This window comes from Argopecten irradians, unplaced genomic scaffold, assembly GCF_041381155.1.
Source record: "Argopecten irradians isolate NY unplaced genomic scaffold, Ai_NY scaffold_0413, whole genome shotgun sequence".
Lineage (NCBI taxonomy): Eukaryota > Metazoa > Mollusca > Bivalvia > Pectinida > Pectinidae > Argopecten > Argopecten irradians.
Window position 1 is genome coordinate 31,241 of NW_027187880.1, and position 27,191 is coordinate 58,431.

Genomic DNA, 27,191 nt, shown 5'->3' on the forward strand with positions numbered 1-27,191 from the left:
ACCTCTGGTACATCTGTCCAGGTTATTGTATTTTCGTCAGATTTGTACACAAATGTGTCATGCGACAGTGCGATAATGTGCCATGCGACATTGTGTTTGTCGCATGGCTCATTGTTTCTATTGTCGGCATTGTCCACTGTCCATGCGACCCCCCAGTGCGACAAAGCCTAAATCAATCACCATAGAAATAGGAAAAAATATCCTAACTTTCGAATTATCAAATAAAAGGGAAAGTCGGCCATGTTGATTGACCGTGTTAAAATAAGCACTTCATACATACATTGCCATTACAATAATTATTATTTGTTCTTCTCACGCAAAAAATGGTAAACCACGAAACATGGGGGGACCGTTGGTTGGAGACTATAAGTATTTTCAGATTTTCGAACGAGACACGGGTGACGACAGGAAGGGCAACACGGTAAGGATCCTTGGATGACGACGGATGCTTCACCTCCATAAATGGTAACACAGATGAAAGTCTTGAATAACTACCAAGTGCATTTATGGTAAGTATACTATCACTGTGACAACACCCGTATATCTTGCCAGTTAATGTATTTTTCGTCAATTTGTACACAAATGTGCCCATGTGACAGTGCGATAATGTTTGCCATGCGACATTGTGTTTGTCGCATGGCTCATTGTTTTCTATGTCGCATTGTTGGTCCATGCGACAGTGCGAGCAAAGCCTAAATCAATCACCATAGAAATCAGAAATTATCTAAACTTTCGAATTATCAAATAAATGGGAAAGTCGGCCATGTGTTGATTGACGTGTTAAAAATAAGCACACTTCATACAACATTTGCCATTTACAATAATTGCATATTTTCTTCTCACGCAAATGGTAACCACGTAAACATGACCTGTTGTTGGAGACTATAAGTTTCAGTTTTCCGAGACCCGAGTGACGACAGGAAAACACGGTAAGCAATCATTGGTGACCGACGGATGGTTGCTCATAAATGGTATACATGCTTGTCTTGGAAAACACTAAAGTGCGTTTAGGTGGAGTATACTCTTCACTTGTGACTACACCGGTATATTGCCAGGTTAATGTATTTTCGTCAATTTGTACACCAATGTGCCATGTGAAAATACATTTATCTGGCAGATATACCGGGTGTTGTCACAGTGAGAGTATACTCACCTAAACGCACTTAGTAGTTTTTCAAGACTATCAGTATACCATTTATGGAGGCAACCATCCGTCGTCATCCAAGGATGCTTACCGTGTTTTCCTGTCGTCACTCGGGTCTCGGAAAACTGAAACTTATAGTCTCCAACAACGGTCATGTTTCGTGGTTACCATTTGCGTGAGAAGAAAATATATAATTATTGTAATGGCAATGTATGTATGAAGTGCTTATTTTAACACGTCAATCAACATGGCCGACTTTCCCTTTTATTTGATAATTCGAAAGTTAGATATTTCTGATTTCTATGGTGATTGATTTAGGCTTTGTCGCACTGTCGCATGGACCACAATGCGACATAGAAACAATGAGCCATGCGACAAACACAATGTCGCATGGCACATTATCGCACTGTCGCATGGCACATTTGTGTACAAATTGACGAAAATACATTAACCTGGCAGATATACCGGGTGTTGTCACAGTGAGAGTATACTTACCTAAATGCACTTGGTAGTTATTCAAGACTTTCATCAGTATACCATTTATGGAGGTGAAGCATCCGTCGTCATCCAAGGATCCTTACCGTGTTGCCCTTCCTGTCGTCACCCGTGTCTCGGAAAACTGAAACTTATAGTCTCCAACAACGGTCATGTTTCGTGGTTACCATTTGCGTGAGAAGAAAATATATAATTATTGTAATGGCAATGTATGTATGAAGTGCTTATTTTAACACGTCAATCAACATGGCCGACTTTCCCTTTTATTTGATAATTCGAAAGTTAGATATTTCTTATTTCTATGGTGATTGATTTAGGCTTTGTCGCACTGTCGCATGGACCACAATGCGACATAGAAACAATGAGCCATGCGACAAACACAATGTCGCATGGCACATTATCGCACTGTCGCATGACACATTTGTGTACAAATTGACGAAAATACATTAACCTGGCAGATATACCGGGTGTTGTCACAGTGAGAGTATACTTACCTAAACGCACTTTGTAGTTATTCAAGACTCTCATCAGTATACCATTTATGGAGGTGAAGCATCCGTCGTCATCCAAGGATGCTTACCGTGTTGCCCTTCCTGTCGTCACCCGAGTCTCGGAAAACTGAAACATATAGTCTACAACAACGGCCACGTTTCGTGGTTACCATTTGCGAGAGAAGAAAATATATAATTATTGTAATGGCAATATATATATGAAGTGCTTATTTTAACACGTCAATCAACATGGCCGACTTTCCCTTCTATTTGATAAGTCGAAAGTTAGATATTTCTGATTTGTATGGTGATTGATTTAGGCTTTGTCGCTCTGTCGCATGGACGACAATGCGACATTGAAACAATGAGCCATGCGACAAACACAATGTCGCATGGCACATTATCGCACTGTCGCATGGCACATTTGCGTAGAAATTTACGAAAATACATTAACCTGGCAGATATACCAGGTGTTGTCACAGTGATAGTATACTTACCTAAATGCACTTGGTAGTTTTTCGCGACTCCAGTAAACCGTTCATGCAGGTGAACCATCCGTCGTCATCCAATGATGCTTACCATGTTTCCTTTCCTGTCGTCACTCGGGTCTCCAGTATACCATTCATGGAATTGAACAATCCATCGTCATCCAAGGATGTTTACCGTATGCCCTTCCTGTCGTCACCAGGGTCTCGGAAAACTGAAACATATATTCTCCAACAACGTCCACGTTTCGTGGTTTCCATTTGCGAGAGAGAAAATATATCATTACTGTAATGGCAATGTATATTTTAAGTGCTTATTTCGAAACGCCATTCAATATGGCTGACTTTCCCTTGCAGTTGATAAGTCGAAAATTAGATATTTCTGATTTCTATGGTGATTGATTTAGGCTTTGTCGCACTGTCGCATGGGCGACAATGCGACATTGGAACAATGAGCCATGCGACAAACACAATGTCGCATGGCACATTATCGCACTGTCGCATGGCACATTTGTGTACAAATTGACGAAAATACATTAACCTGGCAGATATACCGGGTGTTGTCACAGTGAGAGTATACTTACCTAAATGCACTTGGTAGTTATTCAAGACTCTCATCAGTATACCATTTATGGAGGTGAAGCATCCGTCGTCATCCAAGGATGCTTACCGTGTTGCCCTTCCTGTCGTCACCCGGGTCTCGGAAAACTGAAACATATAGTCTACAACAACGGCCACGTTTCGTGGTTACCATTTGCAAGAGAAGAAAATATATAATTATTGTAATGGCAATATATATATGAAGTGCTTATTTTAACACGTCAACCAACATGGCCGACTTTCCCTTCTATTTGATAAGTCGAAAGTTAGATATTTCTGATTTCTATGGTGATTGATTTAGGCTTTGTCGCACTGTCGCATGGACGACAATGCGACATTGAAACAATGAGCCATGCGACAAACACAATGTCGCATGGCACATTATCGCACTGTCGCATGGCACATTTGCGTAGAAATTTACGAAAATACATTAACCTGGCAGATATACCAGGTGTTGTCACAGTGATAGTATACTTACCTAAATGCACTTGGTAGTTTTTCGCGACTCCAGTAAACCGTTCATGCAGGTGAACCATCCGTCGTCATCCAATGATGCTTACCATGTTTCCTTTCCTGTCGTCACTCGGGTCTCCAGTATACCATTCATGGAATTGAACAATCCATCGTCATCCAAGGATGCTTACCATATGCCCTTCCTGTCGTCACGAGGGTCTCGGAAAACTGAAACATAATTTCTCCAACAACGTCCACGTTTCGTGGTTACCATTTGCGAGAGAAGAAAATAGATAATTATTGTAATGGCAATATATATATGAAGTGCTTATTTTAACACGTCAATCAACATGGCTGACTTTCCCTTGCAGTTGATAAGTCGAAAATTAGATATTTCTGATTTCTATGGTGATTGATTTAGGCTTTGTCGCACTGTCGCATGGTTGACAATGCGACATTGGAACAATGAGCCATGCGACAAACACAATGTCGCATGGCAAATTATCGCTTGGCACATTTGCGTACAAATTGATGAAAATACATTTATCTGGCAGATATACCGGGTGTTGTCACAGTGAGAGTATACTTACCTAAACGCACTTTGTAGTTTTTCAAGACTATCAGTATACCATTTATGGAGGCAACCATCCGTCGTCATCCAAGGATGCTTACCGTGTTTTCCTGTCGTCACTCGGGTCTCGGAAAACTGAAACTTATAGTCTCCAACAACGGCCATGTTTCGTGGTTACCATTTGCGTGAGAAGAAAATATATAATTATTGTAATGGCAATGTGTGTACGAAGTGCTTATTTTAACACGTCAATCAACATGGCCGACTTTCCCTTCTATTTGATAATTCGAAAGTTAGATATTTCTGATTTCTATGGTGATTGATTTAGGCTTTGTCGCACTGTCGCATGGACCACAATGCGACATGTAAACAATGAGCCATGCGACAAACACAATGTCGCATGGCACATTATCGCAATGTCGCATGGCACATTTGCGCACAAATTGATGAAAATGCATTAACCTGACAGATATACCGGGTGTTGTCAAAGTGAGAGTATACTTACCTAAATGCACTTGGTAGTTTTTCACGACTCCAGTATACCATTCATGGAGGTGAACAATCCGTCGTCATACAAGGATGATTACCATGTTGTCTTTCCTGTTGTTACATGGATCTAGGAAACTGAAACATATAGAAACATAGTTAATTAATAATCAATATCAAATGAATTGAGAGACACCCGGTTAGCTGTTTTCAGCTTGCTGTTCAAGTGTTAAATGATCAATCAATTGCAATTACAGCGATACCGCTTATTATTTAGCAAAACTTGTAACGATAAATAGCTTGGATCCCTTTGATCTCCTGCACAGCTCGGCGACGATCAGTTTGCAAAACGTTTTTGATTGGCTGACCAATAGAGGGGGGGGAGGATACATCTCGGGACCACCTGTATAGATAGCAAGATATTTGTATAAAGATAAATTAGATGTCATCATAAAAAACACTTAATTCTAATTTCACAAAAATTATATTACAAAAAGGTGACAATATACTAAAGAATTATAACTAAAAATCATAACGAAATGTTTCTTATGTTTTTATCTTAAACCATGATGAATGAGTAAGAGAATGAAAGCAAATGAGTGTAGAGTATATTCTGAAATCATACAATAAAGATTATGATTATTTATAAGAAAAAAGAAAGCTAACAAAAGTATGGAAAGATGGATATAGATTGATTGACCAATATAAATCAGAAATTTGAATGGGAGTGTGAAAGTGAGTAAAAGTGTATGTATAGGAGTACATGTAATTATATGTTGATAAATACTGTAAAGATGAAATGATAAATGGGAAAAGGAAAAAAGAAATTAAAGCATTATCTATTAAAGGGAGGTAATGTTATAAAGGAATGGATTGTCTCCCCTAGATTAATGTAATAGAGTGGGAACAGATTGTCTCCCTTTATGTATTACACAAACTACATGTATTAAATAATCTCTGGTAACTTCTGAAAATAATCCTCAACCAGGATACTAAATCACCAAATATAATAAGTACAAGAGGCCCAGAGGGCCTTTAACTCAGTAAATATGACCAAAGTTAGCCCTTTTAGCCCCAGCTACTCAAGACTATGTAGTCCCAATCTGATTGAAATACAGATCCTTATTAGATAAATTTTGTAATGGCAATATATATATGAAGTGCTTATTTTAACACGTCAATCAACATGGCCGACTTTCCCTGCTATTTGATAAGTCAAAAGTTAGATATTTCTGATTTCTATGGTGAAATGATAGAAAGTGTCCAAAGAAGAACGACAAAATGTCTACCAGGAATGTCACATCTAGCATATAGTCAAAGACTGGAGAAACTGAAATTACCAACATTGGCATATAGAAGAATACGAGGAGACATGATAGAAATCTTCAAAATTTTAGATGGAGTATATGACTCCGAATTTTGTAACATTTTATCTTTATGGAAAGATGCAACGGACCGCGAGAGCAGTAGGGGGCATAGGAGGAAGCTATTCCATACAAGATCTAACTATGAGATTAGGAGAAACTTTTTTCACTAAGAGCTACTAAGATATGGAACAATCTACCAGAGAATGTAGTGATGGCGCCAAATATAAACTCCTTCAAAAATGCGTTAGATAAATATTGGAAAGAACAAGAACTTTTATACAACTACAAAGCCTTTATACATCATTAATTTAGTATCATTATCGGATAAAAATGTATTAACTGTAAACTCTATATTTTGTCTGAGTCTGGTATAGAGGACTTTATATATAAGTCCTGAACCAGAAATAAACTTATCTTATCTTATCTTAATGTACATATTCATCTCGCCCAAAGAGCACAACAAAGCTAAGTGTATATTTCTACTGGGACGAAATGGCGTTTTCAATTGATGTAGCTAGGTGTAGAAAATGCTTTTGATTTGATGTACAGGTGGTATAAAGGTCATGCGAACATGACCTCTTATGGGATGTTGTCAGATCCTCTTTTGAACGGAGTGGTTATAAGGATCTGTAATTTAATCAGATAAGTCTATTTACCATGTCCACAGGGACCTGGCACGAAATGTTTTAACCAACAGTATACATATATATATATTTATTATAGTAATATTTTATCAATACCTTCAGCTTTGCCTATGTCTAGGAACTTAGAATATCGATAATATCAGTATGCGTAAAAAACATCGCCCATACGACTTTGTGTTCTGGTATTAACATATGGTAAGGGAACACCAGTATCACATAAGGTTGATATAGATACAAAGTAATCATTTAAAACATTAGCTTTTCGTTCATTATCTACCATAATAGTATTATTAACAGGATATCTTAATGGGGATATTAGAAACTGTATCACAACCCTTTATCAAATTACGCAGAAGTTTCCAGAAATCATTTTGGTTGTTTTTGGCAAAATTGTCTAATAGTCCATTTACATTAGCGAAAAACAATTCCCTGGTTCTGCGTTTTAAATTATTGACATGATTTCTTTGCTTTTTCAAATTTATCTAAATTTAGCAATGAATAGCTACGTTTAAGTTTTTTATGTAACCTATTTCTCACTCTTATTTCATGTCGTAATTCATATGTAAACACGGCTTATCATTAGGTCTTATAATAATATTTTTAGTGGGAATACAAACACGGGCATATTCTGAGTATTTTTTCAGAAAATAATTTACACATATCATTACATGATTGAGCGCCTCTAAATAACAACCACAGGGACCTGGCATATTTTGTATAAGATCATTAAAGTATCGGTAATTAGCATTTTTATAGCATGGTCACCAGATCGAACGTAAACAATTATTAGTACATTTCAACCATAGTGGCATCGATATCATGGTCAGAAATATATCGTGATCTACATACATCGATAACACCGGAAAGCTCTATTTCGCACGCATCGCTGACCAGCACGGGATCCAGTGACGAAGCGCGCGTTCGACCTACACGTGTAGATTAGTGTATGACATTGGGAAAGGAATATGGACGTACATTGTATACTATCACTAAGTATATGTGACGGGTTTCTGAGAGTCAATAAATGTTCAAGTCTTCAACTATTATTACATGCCGATTTTCATCACGTGCGGTTTCAGCGGAGTTTTCAAATTGTTCCCAAAAAGGATTTATACTATCATTGGGTCTGTAAACTGTGCAAAGGAGGTATGAGGAATTATTAAAGAATATTCTACCCATACGACTTCACCTGATGGAAATTCTAAGTCAAGACAACGTTTGGCATAAATATAATAAGATATATAGACGACAACACCTCCACCATAGGAATGTACACGGTCTGTATATCGTCATCAGAAATAGTGCTGTCTAAATGAGATTCGGTGATGCATACTACGTGGAATTCACCTGCAATGTTTTGGAGGTGAGTTATTTTATTTCTTAAGCTGCGAATATTTATGTGGAATATAGTCAATATATCAGTGTTTGTGCCTTGACCGGGGTTTACATGTATATCCATACAAATTAATAGTAAAATATGTAGGACTAGAATAAAGTTTGTATTGCTGAAATAACCGTGTATAACCTGAAATAGAAGAGTGTAAAATGAGATCTTGAATGGACAATTAAAGTTTAAGACCCTGTTTAATATATCATGTCTAAGCTGTAGTTGAACAAAACCTAAATAATGTCAAATTTTCCGGACAATTTATATGTGTATGCCTTTATAAAGTCGAATCCGGTCAAACCAGCGTTCCTACTACATGCTATAAACACTAGTAAACATAATGACATGGTTGTTTGGTGACAGAAATATGTACTGAACCCTGTGGACATGCAAAACTGAAAATTTACATTTTTTGCATAATTTGCCAAAATTTACAAACAACACATCAGCCTATACAGAGTCAACAGTATTATATCTAGTAAGGTTATCGGATGCAAAGACACTTTTTAGTAACCATCCTCGATACTCCAGGGGTTCCGATCACTTACTATCTCTACACGTGTAGAGATCATAAGTGATCGGAACCCCTGGAATATCGAGGATGTTTAGTAACTAATTAAGTACATGTATATGTATGTTATGCAGATACACCTAAGAAGTGAATACAGTGATATACAATGTATAGGCATACAAAAACATCACTAGTTTAAACAGGGTCTTAAACCTTAAAATATTGAGAAGTTCATGGTTTTCATAAAAAAAAATACACGTCATTGTAATTTTGTGCGATAACTCAAATGATTGTGATGTGTGCGCATGTAGAAATTGCATGTTGAAACTGAGATATGTTCATGAGTATGTCCAATGTTAGGTGGCTCACATATTATATCAAACAAAGAGAAAAACAATACAAAAAACGTACATGTGGTTTTAGGTTTTTTGAAAGGAGAGATATATACCGTTGCCGTTGGTTATAAAATTCTTGCCAGGTCCCTGTGATTTATGCCAGTATTACTTCACATACGGGAATGTAAGACTTTGTTAATAAGTCTTTAAATCTAAACAATACTGTAATATATATATATATATATATCGTATAAATGAAATGTTCAGAACGGACTTGCCTTTTGCCTTTATAAAGTGTTGCAATTCGGGAGCTCAGAATTGTGCTGTCAGTTCGCCGGACTTCTCATGAACAATGGATTAGGCGGGAATATTCCGACCAACGGTCAGATCGAGTCTTTGAAGTCATGTGACTAAGCACGGTCGCTTATGATGATAATAATATCTATATCGATACGTGAACGCATTAAAATACATATTACACATAGCCGTGAAGAAATACGAAACGTTATTTGTAATTCTACGAGTAATCCCTGAATTCAATTTTGATCTTATGCATTATACTGATTATATTCGCCCACAACAGTTAATCTAATGTTACACCATTTCCAATGTTTTAATGTTTTGTTTTTTTTTTGTATTTTTTTATTTTTCGTCAAACAATACATCAGTTTTACATTAATCACATAATCATGAAATATTGATATAATTATTTTCCATACACATCTTTCACTTTGTCAATCTTTCTTTCATCATTGTAATTACATTGTTTGATTTCTTTTATAGAGAGAGAGGAGGGAGAGAAAAAAATAAAAAAGAACAAAGAATTGGGAAGGAAAGAAGGGATAATGGGATGAACTAGAAAGGAGAGATCGTGAAGAATAAGAGTTAAATATAGATATATTCTTATATGAAGAATAAAGAATCAACTAATGAAAACATGAGTAAAAAAAGTAAAGAAAGAAAAAGAAAGAAAGAAGGAAAAAAAGAGGCAAGAAGTTAGATAGTCATTCTATGTTTGATAGTTACAATTGAATTAAAAATTACTGCTCAACATCCCGATAAATAGCAAGCATGACACATGTATGTATGACAACAAATAAATATATATTCTATTTTAATAAAAGATATGTGCAACTGTCAGGGATTTGTGAGTTCTATTAGCTTTATCCATTTTTTCCAATCTTTGGTAAATTTTTTAAAAGTTTTTTTCTCCTTTTCTATAAGCTATATATCTTGTTTGTTTGTTTGTTTGTTTGTTTGATTAATTAACGTCCTATCAACAGCTATGGTCATGTAAGGACGGCCTCCCATGTATGCTGTGTGTTGCGTGTATGTTGTGAGAGGTACGTGTTTTGGGAGACTGCGGTATATTTGAACATGATAATAATCTTTAATACAGTTTAAAAAAGCCATCACATTTAAAGAACCATGTAAACATCTTGTTTTATAAATATAGTGTTTGATAAAAAGAACAATTTCATTATCTATTCTTTGATATATGCCGTTATAATTAAGTTTTCCGAAAAGCATAGTTTTTTTATTTATTGCAAATGGTATAAACAGAATATCTAAAAGACTTTCAAAATTAGCTAAAAAGTCTTGAACTTCAGAGCATTCCCAAAATAAATGAGTGATTGTCTCCCTTTCTAAAGCACATAACAAACAGTGAGGATTATTAGAGAGACCAATTTTACAAAGATAAGTGTTAGTTGTTAGTATATAATGGGAAATTCGGAACTGAAGCCACTGAAGTTTAGTATTATTGGTAGAGATGAAGGGTATATTGTATATATCTTTCCATGTTTCTTGATCGTAGTCAAAAGAGGTTCCCCATTTAGCTTGACCAGTTATTAAAGTATTGTTTTTGACAAGTGCTCTATAAAAATCTTGGACTCCACAAATGTTTTTCAGTATAATTTCAAGGCTAAAAGGAATAGTTGGATAAAATAATTTTTCATTTGGTAAATTTACCTTCTACAGATACTTTTTAATGCTGGATATCAGTCCATGATGTTTTAATGTATACCTTGCTGGGTTTTAGCTACAGAACAGACGTGTACATGATCATGTAAAAACTATCTCGTTCAGAAATAATTGACGCCTGCATGAATTAATACACATTTGAACACTGGCTGAACCACTTGAACCAGTCTATGTTAAATATGAAAAAAAGTTAAAGCAGAAGAAAATGTTAGATATTATGCCATAACTGTCAAAAAAATGACCTATTGAAAACCATCAGGTTTGATGAATTAAGCTGTGAAAATCATTCGAATGGACAGACAAACATGTCACAGAGGCCTGGCACGATTTTTTAACTAACAGTATACAAATATATATATATTAAGATGTTATGATATATATATGTATACTGTTGGTTAAAATTTTTCGTGCCAGGTCCTTGTAAAACATGTATATACACAGAAGCTACAACATAACATGTAAGTCTTATGTTTGTTTGGATGGAAACATACATGCAGAAATCATTTTAGAACTAGAAATTGTCCGTCGTCCGTCCGTCCGTCCGTCCGTCCATCAGTAAACAATCCTTGATATCGCTATTTCTCAGAAAGTACTGAAGAGATCTTTCTCAAATTTCATGTGTAGGTTCCCCTTGGTCCCTAGTTTTGCATATTGCATTTTGGGACCGATCGGAAAACAACATGGCCGACAGGCGGCCATCTTGGATTTTGTCATTTGAAGTTTCTTATCGCTATTTCTCAGAAAGTACTAAAGGGATCTTTCTGAAATTTCATGTGTAGGTTCCCCTTGGTCCCTAGTCATGCATATTGCATTTTGGGACCAATCGGAAAACAACATGGCCGACAGGTGGAGGAAGCAGGGAAAGAAGGAAAAGCAGAGAAAAGATCAGTTTTACAAAGATCCAATAAAGTTCACTCAATGGTGGGCGCCAAGATCCCTCTGGGATCTCTTGTTATAACAAGTTATTATTAGAAAAACATTGCCCTGTAGATTATCTTCAAATAACATAATTGCATGAAAGCTGTAAAACCAACGATAAGTTAGTTAAGACCATTTAAACAATTTATTTATGATATGTGTATTTGACCCCTGTGAACTTGAATATGGGTCAAGGTCATTCCTAGTACCTGACTTTAAAGCCCATCCCCTGGACATCTTATATATGAAATATGAAGATCCTAGACCTTACAGAACTTCAGGAGAAAAGTTTTCAAGTTTATTGTTAAAAACAGGACCTTTAACATTTGACCCTTACCGAAAACCGGAAGTTGCCATTTTTTGTAATAACATGTAGAGAGAAAAAGTTTACGCTTAAGATTATCTGCAAAAAATATTATCGGATGAAATCTGTGAAAAGAACTGTTAGTGAGTTATAAGCATTTTTAAATTTTAAGATCTGACGTCATAGCGGCCATTTTGTTTTTTTGATGAAGATGAAAATCATATCAAACTTAGAGAACATTAGAGGGGTCCTTTCTATAGCAATTGCAGACTATATTAGTCATTCAGTTCGACAATATATAATGTTAAATATTTTGGCGGGAATTTAGCAACGATCAAAGGATTGTTCAAAATAGCATACAGCATTAACCGGAAGTGCTACCGAAAAATAAAAGACACCAAATTCATCAGAATGACATTCTGCATCGATATGTAAAAAGAAATTTCGCAAAATCAAAAAAAAAATAAAAATTTGTGAACTTTGACCCCATAGCGAACTTTTTTGTTTGACCTTTGACCTAATTGCTGTAATTGAATAAAAGTTAGTCTTTTCTACGATCTACATAAAACATAAACAATATTTGCTGTATCTTAAACGGTTTTTTAGTTATGGCTGTTTTAAACTTTTTGGGTATGACGTCATGGCGGCCATCTTGGATTTTTGACCTACTTAAAAATGTTGCGGTCACCCCTTCAACTCATGCCATACAATATAACAATAAGGCCATTGACATACCTCTTACCATTTTGAAGATCTTTTGGACACAAAAAAGTGTAGAAGAATAATAATAACTAGAAATTGTCATAGACAATTTGGCGGGCTTTTCACTATATTTAGTTTACAATACCGTCATTGCCAGGTAAGTTAAGAACTAGGTAATGCATGGGTTTTGAAGTTGTAACCAATAAATGACCTTAACTTTCAGCCCTGAATAAAAGTGTTTTAGTGAAGATCTGCATGAAGTTTGATCAGCCGAAGAGAACTCTCATCTTAATCAATATTTCCAAATTCGTTCGAGCAAATGATAACTAGATCGAATGCGCCTTAACGTCATCTGACTTGCGGTGTTGTTAAGTAAACTCTGGACCCCTGTGACCTTGAACGTATGAAGACTCTTGTCATTTTTGGTTATTGTTGAGTCATTTAAATTTTTGAACATATTTGACTCATGTGACCTTGAATATGGGTCAATGTCATTCCTAGTATCTGACTTTATAGCCCATCCCCTGGACATCTTATATATGAAATATGAAGATCCTAGACCTTACAGAACTTCAGGAGAAAAGTTTTCAAGTTTATTGTTAAAAACAGGACCTTTAACATTTGACCCTTACCGAAAACCGGAAATTGCCATTTTTTGTAATAACATGTAGGAGAGAAAAAGTTTACGCTAAAGATTATCTGCAAAAAATATTATTGGATGAAATCTGTTAGTGAGTTATAAGCATTTTTTTAATTTTATGATCTGACGTCATAGCGGCCATTCCGTTTTTTTGATGAAGATGAAAATCATATCAAACTTAGAGAACATTAGAGGGGTCTTTTCTATAGCAATTGCAGACTATATTAGTCATTCAGTTCGACAATATATAATGTTAAACATTTTGGCGGGAATTTAGCAAAGATCAAAGGATTGTTCAAAATGGCATACAGCATTAACCGGAAGTGCTACCGAAAAATAAAAGACACCAAATTCATCAGAATGACATTCTGCATCGATATGTAAAAAGAAATTTCGCAAAATCAAAAAAAAAAAAATAAAAATTCGTGAACTTTGACCCCATAGCGAACTTTTTTTGTTTGACCTTTGACCTAATTGCTGTAATTGAATAAAAGTTAGTCTTTTATACGATCTACATAAAACATCAAAAATATTTGCTGTATCTTAAACGGTTTTTGAGTTATGGCTGTTTTAAACTTTTTAGGTATGACGTCATGGCGGCCATCTTGGATTTTTGACCTACTTAAAAATGTTGCGGTCACCCCTTCAACTCATGCCATACAATATAACAATAAGGCCATTGACATTGACCTCTTACCATTTTGAAGATCTTTTGGACACAAAAAAGTGTAGAAGAATAATAACAATAATAATAAAAAAACAGAACAATAACAAGCCCTAATAAAAAACAGAACAAAAACAATAGGTCTTTTCACCACATGGTAAAAAGCTCTAATTATTTTTATGTTACTTATCGTCTACATAAGTCATTGTTCAGTCGAGTTACTTTCTTTTACCTTGGTGTTCTCAAATCTATGTATTTTGTTAAAAATTTTGTTAAGTAATTTGACGAAAATATTCAGTCTTATTTCCTCAATTAAATCTATCACGTTCGAAAAACGTTACAAGTCACGTGATTCAGTGGGATATTCTCATTGGCTTCTTTTCTTCACATTATTTTCAACTAATTTAGGTTCGCTTCCGTGTGTGATGGCGATATGAACTAGATCTCTGTTATCGTGTCTCTACAGTAATAAACAGAGATATGTCCGCATTAGAAGCATGTCCGAACACATTTTAATGGGAGGTCGATTCATGAAAATATTTCAAAAATGTCTATCGCTGTTTTACAAACTTCAAAGTCTTTCAGATATACCGATGAAATGTCTTTTGAGTGGTATTTATAGACCGTAATACTGATTTATTGTTTTATATATGACAAAGTTTTGATTAATTGTTAAGATATCTTATTCATTATTTCTTAAACACTTTATTTAAATCATTTGAAAATAAAATATCTTATTGGAATCAGTCTTATTCTTAAGTTGGCCAGGTACGATATGTGTTTTCATTTTAACTTCTTTCATAAAATGTTTTGTTATTCACGATAGTACATATTTCAATTTTTAAAAAAAGACAATATAAGTTTAGTTTTATAATCAAATTGCGCTCTGAATACATGAAACTTTTACCAGTGTGAACACATACTAATTTGTATACACCAAAATCCATATATTTAAATTGACTCATACTATTGAATACTTTTGCGAACGTAAATGATTAATTTTTAACTTATTGAAATTTAATTTTGCGAACTGATCAATTTACTAGCAGCATATTCTCTCCAAGCTATCTTTTATTGAATTTGTATAATTGCTTAACGCTTGGGTAAACAAAAAATGTCTTCCTTTTTTATGGTTTAAAGATAATAGTCTAATGGAATCACCTTGGCGTACACCTTTGAGTGGATGAAAAAGTTATTCTGTTTCTGGTTTTAAAGGCCTACTACCTTTCCGAAACGGCTTTTAATTTTTAAATTGGGAATGTAAAACGAGATCGATAATTTTGTAGAGTCGCAAAACTTATTGACTTATCGTTAAATACTACACGTATCAACACTTATTGAACTTATCGTTAAATACTACACGTATCAACACTTTTTGAACAATTTGATTAAAATAAATAAAATGTTTATTTTCATAATGCGGGTCGTCTTATGTTTCACGCCGTCGTCTTAAATATCGCGCGGTAGTTGACTATATTTACTAGTACTGTTATCATATATAAAATACACTGTTCAACATCTGACAATGAATCAAGTATATTTTATTTATCTTTTTTTTCGTTTTAAAATATGTTTTTGTATCAATATTGAGTTCTCTTTTTTTGTATTTGCTATTTCCTATTTTAAAATCAAAAACTTGTGAATATAATTCATAATTGTAGTATATTAATTTGCATTCAGACATACATCATATGCAAAACTGATATGACCTTTTATGAAATAGAATTAGTTTTTATTCGTGTATATGGTTATTTCCCTCTTCTTCTTCGGGGAGGGGGGCGGGTCTGTTACTCGATCTTTCTTTTTTAATCAACCAAATTTGACTCTTCCATAGGGTATAAAGCAAATATTTAAAGAAAAATAAACTAAACCGGTCACCGCAATAAGTAATTTTACACATGTTCATGGAATTATGTTACCTTATCAATACTTTTCGTTCTTACATGTATCATCATTCCATGCAGAATGATATTTTAAAAGGCCAGTTACATTCAGAAAATCACTGCGCGCTTCACGAAAATATTTGACATTTCATCACGCAGGTTTCACTACATCGCGACAAATAAAAATGTCTATATATACTTGATTTCGCAAGTAACGGTCTTTCTTAGCTTTGTTGAAGCGTCTTCTAACTATAAAGTACAAGTTTCTGCCATGCTTTACATAACCATCGAACTTCTACACGTAGATGTTTTCCGCGTGTTTGATTCTATATTTAGCTTCAAATAGAAGACATTTTCTTTCATTTCTGTATCGTTGTCACACATTTCCGACAGAGATTAATGAAGAAAACATCGAAGGTCAAAAAACAAGTCTCCTTTTGAACACTCACAATATACGACGAGGCCATGTTTGTTCTCGTGTTAACATATACTTAAACATGTGGGCGCGGCAACTAAACATCAATCTGAAGAAAAATAAACCTTTTACGCTTATTTAATCGATGATAAAAAATGTAACACACTTGTTTATTTCAACTTGGAAAACTAATAATTATTTCACATATAATATATCATCAGTTACGGCGGCACAGAAGTGACACGAAAAATATTTTTTTTAATGTAGGACAAAAAAAAAAGATTTTATGTAGGTTTTACGTGAGCACGTAAACGTTTTACGTGAGCACGTCAAAGAAAAAAATATTTTAAACTCTACACAAAATATATATTTTTTTGTCCTACATTAAAAAAAAATTCTTGTCACTTCTGTGCCGCCGTAGTTTTTCGATGTCTAATGTATTAAAAGTTTGTGCTTGAATATTGTAATTAGATAATTTGTTCTTAACAAGCTATCATTTTACGGTCAAAAGTGTAAGTTCACATAACAGCACCTTGATGTACACATCTTTATGTTTATAGAAGACGTGTTTGACAACTGGGCATTTTAAGTTCCGTTTGAAATATTAAGTATCAGTGTACTACAAAATTGTAAAAATGTTCTCATGAAAAGAAACAAATAGAACAAACACTACTGGTAGGCTTGTTACATTTTTTAATCATTATGTTATTTTTATACAATGATTAAAAATTGGCTGTTTTGAAAAAAAGGTAGGCTAAAGGAAGCCAACTTTTAGCCGTTAAATCGGAGTGGATCGGGGGGAGGTGGGTGTGTAGTCATACGCACCGGACACGCTATGATAATGCACGGAAAACGCGTATCCAGAGCATAAGTAGCGAAGCCCGGGTTGTATGTGCATGGTTCAGTCGCCGGTTATTGATTGAATTGTAGGTTAGTGATTTTTCTACAGTGGTTACGGCTTTACCTGTCATTAAAGTTTAGCACGATGATTGTAACCAGGTAGATTCTGACTTTTTTTGACGATTTGAAGAGCAACATTTATTTATCATTTATTGGTATCATTTTCCCAGTTAATGAATTTACGTGATTTCCTAATACTATATACTAATTCGCAGTTCACACTTAAAGAGTAATTGATTATATTTTTGCTACCTTGTAGGTAGAAAAAAAATAAAAATGACTTATTGTTTTTCGCATTAACTGTTCACGCTAACCAGAGGCAACGTCCAGCGGAATCGCGAAATAACATCCTCACGAAGTTTATCTCCTATACGGAATTACACCTGAAAGTACTCCGATGCTATAATCATTTTCATAAATCTCGCATTTTCTGGAGAAAAAAAACCACGTGGTTGTTTTAAGTATATTGACCAGTTAAACCTATAAATAGGATTTATTCTATAATCAGCTTCACGTGACAACTCTGGAATATCATCAGAACACATATTCCTAGAAACGGTACAACCAACTCTCAGATGTCTGTAGTATCTATAAATAAACCGGATTGCTGTTATTTCCGGAAGCTAAAGTAGAATAAATGGAGATAAAATCCACTTTCATTTATTTTATTTGGAAACAGCATCAGTAACGACCGCCATGTTATGGAGATCGCACCACAGGGACATGGCAATCTCAATATATTAAGCGTCGTTTGAGGTTTTTTTCTACCGTTGTGTGTAGGCTTTAAATCAAGTTAAAACACTTCAGGAATTAAAATAAATTTCCAGGCACAAAATATAAAGTCTGATTTAGGAGTGATTTGATTATACAATAAAAACGAATCTTTAAATGCATACTCTAACTCCACAAGGCCCTGTGGGTCGGTAAATTCTCCGACAACGAAGGTCGCTTGCAGTATACCAAATCTGATAATGGTCGCTGGAGCGATTGACAATCAAGAATTGTTATGGGACATATGGAAATCATTCCATAGTATTTTACGCGCTACTCTAGACTGTTCCAGACGCTTCAATTAATTGACTTAATTCTATGAGACGCTTGTGTTGGCTCCCATCGGCACCATATCGAATTGACAGCATCGAGTTTTGTGATTTTGCCAGCTCCTGAATAGAATTGATGATGAAATAAAATTTAAAAAATCAACATTTCTTTTGCAATGAGAATGTGATTACAGTAGCAATAGTGTATTTTTCAACGATGAAATGCCTAAGGGTAATTTGTAGCATCTCATGTGAATGTGATGGTCGGGTCTTCTGCTTTGTGTCATCCTCGAAACTCCAGGGGTTAATATCACTGTCGTTCTTTCCACCCCTGGAATATTTCATACTAAACCTGAAGGCTCTGTGTACGACCACAGAAGAGACAGATTGCTTGGTCCTTTGATGTTAATTATCAGAATCGAATAACGGTACACTGTGGTTGACTGTATGGCTTCGAATTTGGGCGCTGCCCACTGTTATCTTCAAAGGAAATTTTTGCAGGCCTGTAATTGGTCAGTTTTTTTTGTCCTAAATTGAAACAGTTTTTTGCGTGTAACGACAGTGATAGATAGTCCTGAAATGTCAAGCAGGAATTTGTAAGCAGTGGGAAAGATTTTAAGCGTACCATTTGAAGTTCAATTTTTCCTCATCTCACTCTTCGTATGTTACATCATGCACCCTTGCAAATGGAAATCCGAGTCTCATCCCACTCCTCGTTAGTTTACACTGTAATTTTTCTTCATCAAAGCTCGGATTTATAAGGCAAATTATGTAGACATTTTGGACATTTTTCCCAATCACCTTGGAGACAAGCTCCATACAGCTTCCCATGCCACTTGGCGTCTAAAGAGGCATGTGCCATCGTTGAGTGTTAGTCTCTACTACGGCTTAGCTTTAAGCATTAAGGTATGTACTGTACATTATCTTTGACGGTATGTTTTAGTGAGATAGCGCTATAATTCAATTTCTTGTTACGAGAAGTCATTAGCGCTTTATCAGCCCATAAAGGAAAAATGGCGTCGCCGTTTGTTAACGCCGCTTCTAACTGAGATGTAGTGATTAAATAGACAAAGGAGTCCTAAAATAAATTTAAACATACCGCAGATTATCTCCTAAATTGAATTATAAGGATTAACACACTGTGCTTCACCATAACATAAAAAAGAATCAAGTTATCCTTAAATAAAATACTACCACTCATACACGAACATACCGCAGTCTCCTAAAAAATATGTACGAGACTCGCTTCACCAACACATAATATTTAAGATGCTCCACCGCTGACAAATGACATATTTTCGCTATTAAACAACAGCAGCAGACGATTTAGTATTTTTCTTCAGTTACAAAAGTTACTTACTTTACACCATTACCACCATCGAAAAGTTTGAGATTCTAATTTTACTTACGATAAAAATATCAAAAATAATTAATTTCATCTCGAAGAAAAAAACCGTGGCACTTTATCCTTATATGGAATGAAGAAGTGATTGCGCATGCACCGAAAGCAAAACACATTTTTTTTATATTAGTTTTTGTGTTAATTAAACATATATGAACACGATTAAACACCAATTATTGTTCAAATGATTAGTATTATTCATGCTCTGTCGACGGTGGAGCATATTTAAGTTTCTTTATATTTCCTCAATACAAGAAATAAGATGCATTTGTGTATCAAAAACACCGGTGTTCTATCAGAAATGGTACTTCTCTATACAATGAATAACTTGTACAACTTTGTACGTAGCGGTCAAAGGGAAGTAATTCTAGTTTGGATAGAAGACAAATATAATATTCGGCAATCTCAGTATTGACAGCAACTAATGAATAATGAATCACGGTGATTCTTAACTACATTTTTGGCTTCCGACGAAAATGTATTGAGTTTGACGTATATACGAGTATTTTACGAAAGCTTATTCGAGTTAGATGAGGCTTAACAGTTCAATACAGTATTTATCTGATGTCGACAATTAATATAATTTAATTTAAACGGGTTTAGACAGAATTCACGCGGCACACGCGCACATCTGCAGTTGTATCCCCACCCCCACCCCTCAATGGAAATAAATTTCGAAATTTTGCCTTTCATGCTAATCCATGGGCATACAATGCTTATAGATGCCCCACAGCTGATAATGGTATTTTTTCTCTATCAAAAACAGACGATTTAGTATTTTTTCCAGTTGCAAAATTTCTTACCTTACATTATTACTGCCATTAGGAAGTTTTAGCTTCTAATTTTACTTCAAGATAAAAATATTAAATGATTAATTGCATCCCGAAATGTATTGATTTCGCGTTTTCTGTCTTGCTTTCTATTTCATTTATTCTCGAGATTTAAGTTGGTGGGAACTAACTTGTCCGTGAATATAAATAAATGTAAACGTAATCCCCGCAAATAAAATCAACTTTGCAGTAACTAATCCCTTGGCTGACAAGGGGTTGGTCACAGGCTTTTGGTTTTATAGATTAACGTCTACCCCTCATACATGTATGTATACACGGGTATCGTATGATAAAGTCAAGAGCCTGTGGTAGGATCAAAGAACGACAACTCTGTGAGGTGTTTAAGCAGGAAGTGAAAACATTCACTGACTGTAAATTTATTCTGCTGGAATATCGGTATAAACATATCCTCTAAAAACAAACATCTACTAAAAACACAGGAAAGGGAAATGAATGAAAAAACATGTAAAGCATTCAGACTAGATATTTCATTGTAGATAGCAACATATGGAATAATACAAAAATATGAAATAACTTGTAAAGCAATGGACTAGATATTTCATCACAGGGGTCAGATAGTAATTAATACTGAAATTCTTAGTAAGAACACAATGTAATAAATAATAAAACTAACAATTGAGATCTATATCCCTTCCTCAATTAGAAATCTTTTGCCATAATTTTGATTTAATCTGAACTTCTGTTCCATGTATTGTAACTTACCAAATTTTTGTGGCGACTTCACTTACCGTTTCTGTGCCAGATGAGGTTTTCACAATTTGATTTCTTGCTTTTGACTTATTTGTTTCAACTGTATGCGTGTTTAAAACATTTTCATAATTAATTTTCTCGATTTCTACTCACCGGCGAAAATTTAAGCACACATGAAAATAGCTTCAAATAAAGTTGAGCAGACATCTAAAAGACAGCATCAATATAATTGTGACCTTGTCCTTTAACCTTGACCATGACATGTTTGTTTGTCACATAAACAAGACATTCGAATCAGTTATTTGACCTTGAAATAACTGATATGCAAGTGTTCGACATGTGAACATGTCATGTTCATTATAGTCAAATGACCTTGACAAGTAAATTGGTCATATTAACTTGACCTATTTTTTAAGTCACCATGACCTGGGCCTGTATATAACTAAAATGACCTTGACATTACCATAAATCATCATAACCTTGACCTATATATTAGCCATTTGACTTTGACCTTTGCATAAGCCATATTACTGACTTATACTTAATATAAGGCATGACCTTGGCCTTTATATAAATGACCTTGACTTATCTGACCCCTGTGTGATTTAAATGAGACTTGTGACAAAAATACTGGTTATTATGCTTGCTATTGCACAGTACATATATAAAAAAAAATCTTTTAAAAACATAAGTGAGATAAAAATATAATGAAACATTCTGACTAAATAAAAAGAGACAAATTATGCACATATTCATTGATTGACTTGGCATCTCAAAATGACAATACCACAAAGGTTTACGTAAAGATATCTGATTATAATAAATATTCACTTTATACAGTATTCTCGTACATCGTATAATGAAGTTCTTATCAATTCCTCCAATGAAGACAGTAGTTATGAATTTAATAAAATTGATTCTAAAAATTTGTATTAAAACTAAAACAATTCATGTCAATTTATGTAAAGTTGCATTCTTATTCTTATCAATTATATTAGCAATAAAATATTATTTCCTTTAAAATACAAAATGCACTACTTTTTTACTTAGATCTATCTACACAATTCTGCATTGAATTGTGAGTGCTATACTGGCCAATAGTCTCTAGAGTATTAAAATTTTCAATAAAAAATGATTAGATTACTTTTGTCCCTCGATATATCTGATTTTAATAACCGAAGTTTCAAACTAAGGGGGAGATAATCTAGTGCAAACATTCAACAGAATATTTTTATAAACAACCGAGGGTCTAGTGGCTGGTCTTCGTGGGAGTGTAAATAAGCAACATTTTACACCATGACATTAATTGTCAGTAGTTGGTGATTAAATAAATTCATAATCAAATACCAAACTCAATTATTACGACAGAAAATGTGTCAGGGGAAATAACAGAGACAGATATGGGTTGAATCATACACAGCATCAGCAATCAACAAACAACATTAAATACACTGTGTATGTTAAATATATATATTTCATTTTGATCTAACAGAGTTACTTCCCTTCGTTACAGTCTGGCGGTACTAACACAGTGAAATGAAGGGAGTTAACTCTAATAGATCAGAATGCATGTAACAAGTATTGTTATAGGGCTTGTTTGGTAACAAATCAATTATCATTGTAACAAAACAACAGAAATTATGACTACTATAAATAGCACTCCTCCCAAAGTGGCAAGTAAAGTCATTACATGTATTACCTGGTAAATAAATTACAATAGTGACCTACAAAAGGAATCGTGTCCATATTTTATTTAGGTATGCCCTTTATGTACATATGTGTTTAGATTATGTAAACGTAATTTCAACATGTAATTTTGTTTGTGCTTTTTGTGTCTTATTTAAGGGGCAGATTGCCCCAATTTGATATTACTAGCAACATGTACATGTACACCTCTAATCCTAGTAATGTGCATCAAACAACAAATCTAGTATTTAATCAATCTAATTAAAATTAGACTTGTAATTCCGCTCCACTACGATACTCTACGTTACGCTCCAATACAAGATCTAACGATGCCCCGTTCGAGGTCACCTCAGCATGACCTCTGGCCTAGAATCGGAACATCTCGGGACGTACTATTATCCGTTTACACTTCCGAATGAATCAACCACACCGAAGATTCCGTAGGCGACACGCTGATTGGCTAACCATAGGGGTCATGCTGAGGTGACCCCGAACGGGGCATCGTTAGATCTTGTATTGGAGCGTAACGTAGAGTATCGTAGTGGAGCAGAATTACAAGTCTAATTTTAATTAGATTGGTATTTAATAAGCATATACCATCGCTAATGCTTACCAGGTACTTTATTCAGGCCAACTAAAGACTGTCAATATATTAAATATATGTTAAACAAAATGATGGCATTGACACAATTACCCCGGAAATTTCATAATGGACTGGTCAAACCTTTGATTTTGAAGAGTCTAAATGTGTCTTTAGGGATGATTGAGTTAACACAGATATGTGATCAACACTCTAGTAACACTTATGTTTTGAATTTCAACACTTTCCTGCTGTCCAACATAAGAAAGCAATTTCTTTGTGGTAATAATAACAAAAGGACCTTGAGGTGAAGCTTTGCCAACATATCTTGGGAAAAAAATAACACAAAATACGGACAAATATCACTTAGTGTTGAACACTTCGTGCAAATGAATCTCAATATTGTATATTTGACATAATGAAACAGAAAATACTTAATATAGATATATTATCACACAGTGGTTAATAGTTATTAGAAATGCAACCAATTTATTGTTAGAACAATATATAATATAGAGTCTACTACATACAATTTATATGAATTTTAATAAATGCACGCAAACTTCTCAAATCCACTATAAGTAGTGCTAATTAAGCGCAAGGAATGCATGTAAATTATCATTTATCATTTAAATTTAAATCACTAGTTCAAATGTGTGATTTTCCTGTTTTAAACAAAATAATGTCTTATGCAATATGGAGTCCAAAATATACAATGTGTACTTTTTCCTCCATATTAATTTTTTTTCTGTAATTTATCCACAAGTATTATTAATTTGCTATCACCAAATTATTTCATATCTTCCATAATCTATCACGGTTGCTGTATTTTTTTGTATCTTTGATTAATACACTTTTCATATATTAATACCATGCTTACTATCAAATGATTTCTAAGGCCTTGGAAGTTTACTTATGGAAGCCTTGATTGAGAAAACACTACAACTTTATAAGAAGTTTCCGAATCCTCACTCAAAATGAACACAAATTTCAGACTAGATTACAAATTATTTTTAAAAGTCTACATGTGTTGAAAAAAAATTGAAGGCCATTTTTTTCTTCACCACAATCTTCAATTTCGTATGACATAATCTTTTTCATGATCCTTATGACCAGAAGACGTGCATTATTTTTTAATATGTGTTTAAAGCAACCCATAACATAATTAATACTTATCCCATCATGTTTTTAAACTACAAAAAAAATCTCACAATATACTTGGTACTTTTTGTACAATGGTATTCTTATTCAGGTAGAATTAGATAGCTTTTTGTACATAACAAAAATACGATTTTTCACAGATACTAGCCTTGCATACTTTGTACAAGTACATACGTGTATACATACATAATGGCACCTATTATAACATGGCTCTGTAATATCCTAATTGCTTTGCAAGAAAAACCCAACTTTTCATTTTAATATGAGATAAACGTAATCAAAGTTGAAATTTTAACACAATGATCTAACTCCATACAATAGCGAAATAGCATAATTTCATTGTAAGCTAGCTATTGTATATTTTTGACAAACAACATTTTAAACAGCCATGATCACTAGATTAACCAATCGTGGCCAAGGTCACTATTTTAACCAATCACTTCCATGATCACTTAATCAACCAATCACAGCCATGATCTCTTAATTATCCAATCACAGTCCTGATCACTTAAATACCAATCATGGCTATAATTACCAAACAAACCAATCAGTGCCATGATCACTTAATTAATTAACCAATCATAATGTCCCAAATGCATGACCCTATCACAAATTAGCATGAAAGCAAATGATTGACAATGCATTATCAGCCAAACACAATCAGTTACATTGTACTTTAAAGCCAATGATCAATTATCAGGAAATCACCATTTAAAGAAGGTGTTTCATTATAATATAGATTGATAAAAATTTGAGGGTCGCATATCAGCTCATCACAAGTTTGGGCAAAATTCACCTTGGTTAATTAGGTCGAATACAGGTGAGATGGCAAGCCAATCGCGTGAGATCCGGTGATAAGACGGAGTTGAAAGGTAGTCGTAGCTGGGTCATGTCCATATTTTGGGCTATGGTGGACTAGTTGGACTGGTACTCTCACTAGAGCTGTACTTACAGGGACCTTTCACAGGCCCCTCTGTCGACGACCCCATCTGGAACAACGCAGCTCTTTTACTGGACGTGTTGACTTCGCCGCGGAGGAACTTCTCAAGTTTCTCTACACAGGCATCCTGGTAGTCATGGATCCACCTGTAAAGGGCAAGGTTTTAAGTACAAAGGTCATCCTGTTTTAAAATACCCCAGTATAAAAATAGTGCAATGGTCATGAAGTTAAGTATTGAAAGTGTCAGTTTTATAAGTGTTGACAAGTGTAAGTTTTCAAGTTTGAATTGATGATTCAAACTGAAAAAAAATAACAATTAAACTGTATACCATTTTATTTTCTTGTACAATATTTAGCAGATATCATTTATTTTCAAAATATCTGCAAAATATATTCACAATAAAGGGCTCTAAATGAAATACAGACAATTTTGCATACATCTATGTTGAATACTGGGGAGTGGAGGGGGGGGGGGGGGTGTACCTATTCGATCTCTCTTGCGAAATATCCAGAAATTTTCTATTAGCATGGTTAGAAATCATCGTGTAGTTTTAACAGCCCCCAAAACGTACCTAATGCCATTAAAAAAGACAATCTGTCTCATGTCCTCAGGCAGCATGTCGGCCGGAGGGAAGGTGAAGTTGTCCATCAGTGGAATAATGTTACATCCACTGTTAATGGCCGCCACAATCTCCTGAGAAAATAGATAGCTTCAGTTTAGCTAGGATAACAAATGGATTACTGGGTTTACATAGTCACAACCTATTACAAATTAAAGAATGGCCTGAAAATGCTCATCTTTTCTCCGTCTTGCATGTAAGACACTGTATACTAGTAGAAGTTATCAGTTTCTGATATATTTGCTCACTGTGACCTTGAAAACGGATCAAGGTCATTCAAAACAAACTTGAAAGAGCTTCATCCAGCATGCTACATACCCAATATCAGAGTACTTTTTTTACTTAATGACTTGTGCCTTTGAGCAAGGTATCCCTTCATCCCAGCATGCTAAAGGCATACCTCAATTCCAGGTCGCTAGAAGTAACTGTTATTGGAAATTTTTTTGCCTATTTGCCCTGTAATCTTGAATGAAGGTCAAGATCATTTATTTGAGCATATGATGTAGCTCTTCACAGCTTTCTAGACCTATTAGTTATTGACAAGAAGTAACTTCAAGACTTTTGCCTATTTGATCCCTGTGACCTTGAATGGCGGTCAAGGTAATTCATTTGAATAAACTTGGTAGATGTGTTACCTTATGAACCCAATCCTTCTGGTTGTTGTCTCCAATACACCTGTCCAGAGAGTTCGGAGTCAGAACGATGATGAAATGTTTCGCCATTTTAACACTACTCAGCAGTCCTTCATCAAACTTCCCGCTCGTAGCTTCTCAATGTCGAGGAAAACAGAAAACCCTCGCAGCTGGAGATGCACTTTCAACAAACTGCAAAGAAAACAATTGA

General features: G+C 34.6%; 1 protein-coding gene across 1 annotated transcript; it reads right to left on the reverse strand.

The window, feature by feature from the left end:
* Positions 1-20,986: 20,986 nt before the first annotated feature.
* LOC138312657 (NAD(+) hydrolase sarm1-like) lies at positions 20,987-27,169 on the reverse strand. Its single transcript, XM_069253443.1, has 3 exons — positions 26,984-27,169; positions 26,301-26,422; positions 20,987-25,874 (listed from the first exon to the last, which is right to left on the reverse strand). The coding sequence occupies exons 1-3, from the start codon at positions 27,068-27,070 to the stop codon at positions 25,694-25,696; spliced, it is 390 nt and encodes a 129-aa protein (XP_069109544.1). The 5' UTR covers positions 27,071-27,169; the 3' UTR covers positions 20,987-25,693.
* Between the last annotated feature and the right edge of the window lie 22 nt (positions 27,170-27,191).